The sequence below is a fragment of the Fukomys damarensis genome, unplaced genomic scaffold, assembly GCF_012274545.1.
Source record: "Fukomys damarensis isolate Sample0158 unplaced genomic scaffold, DMR_v1.0_HiC HiC_scaffold_2, whole genome shotgun sequence".
NCBI classification, from domain to species: Eukaryota; Metazoa; Chordata; class Mammalia; order Rodentia; family Bathyergidae; genus Fukomys; species Fukomys damarensis.
In genome coordinates, this window is record NW_022900914.1 from 45,972,480 (window position 1) to 45,973,310 (window position 831).

Genomic DNA, 831 nt, shown 5'->3' on the forward strand with positions numbered 1-831 from the left:
AAAACAACAAAAAAAAAAAATGAGAATCATGGAAAAAAAGTTTTAGTTTTTTTTGTTTTGTTTTGTTTTTTGAGACAGGGGCTCACTATGGAATTCAGGATGGCCTTGAACTCACTATGTAGCCCAGGCTGGCATGAGCCACCACACCCAGCTTTGGCTAGTTTTTGATATACACGGTAATATGCTTCCAAGAAACTGACCTAAAAATAAGTATTAGGCCCTTCAATGCATTTGTGAAATTAATTCACACCTAGAAATATCAAACATCTTGGTAGGCAAGTTCATTTATCAAGTTTATATTTTCTAATTTTTCCACTAACTCTTACTGGAATAAGTGTAGGGACTTTGAAGTAGATGATCATTGTTCTAAGAGCTCACTGTAGAAGGCTTCATGTCCCTGTGTTTAGAAGTCCTATCCCTGAAAGATCCACACAGATTTTGTTTTGTTTTGTTTTGTGCCAGGGATCAAACTCTGGACCTTGTGCTTGCAAAGCAGGTGGCAGAACCACACATTTTTTTTTTCCAAACATAATTCTCTTAAGTTCAAAATACCGATTTCTAGAGGAAAATCCCCGTACCTGTGGTAGAGTTGGGGAGCCGTTTTTTCGCACTTCCTATGGATATTCTCTGTTGCAGGGCATCAAAAAAGGACTGAGGAATGTGAAATACCAGTGGCTCTGGTTTGCCTACAGAAATAAGAAGAGTCATTGTGAAAAGGTGAAAGAAAAGGAACAGAAGGAACAGTAATTACTAAAATAGCTTGAAGCTTCTTTCTTTTTACATTTTTATTAGTGTGTGTGTGTGTGTGTGTGTGTGTGTGTGTGTGTGTGT

At 37.5% G+C, this 831-nt stretch overlaps 1 protein-coding gene across 7 annotated transcripts in view; it reads right to left on the reverse strand.

Annotated features, from left to right (window-relative positions):
• The window catches only part of CUNH2orf42 (chromosome unknown C2orf42 homolog), a 45,327-nt gene that overhangs the window by 13,256 nt on the left and 31,240 nt on the right, over positions 1–831 (reverse strand). For all 7 annotated transcript variants that reach the window (XM_010609659.1, XM_010609662.1, XM_010609663.1 and 4 more), the window contains one exon: positions 579–686. In XM_010609659.1, the coding sequence (XP_010607961.1) occupies positions 579–686 (108 nt within the window). The remainder of the gene's footprint in view (positions 1–578; positions 687–831) is intronic.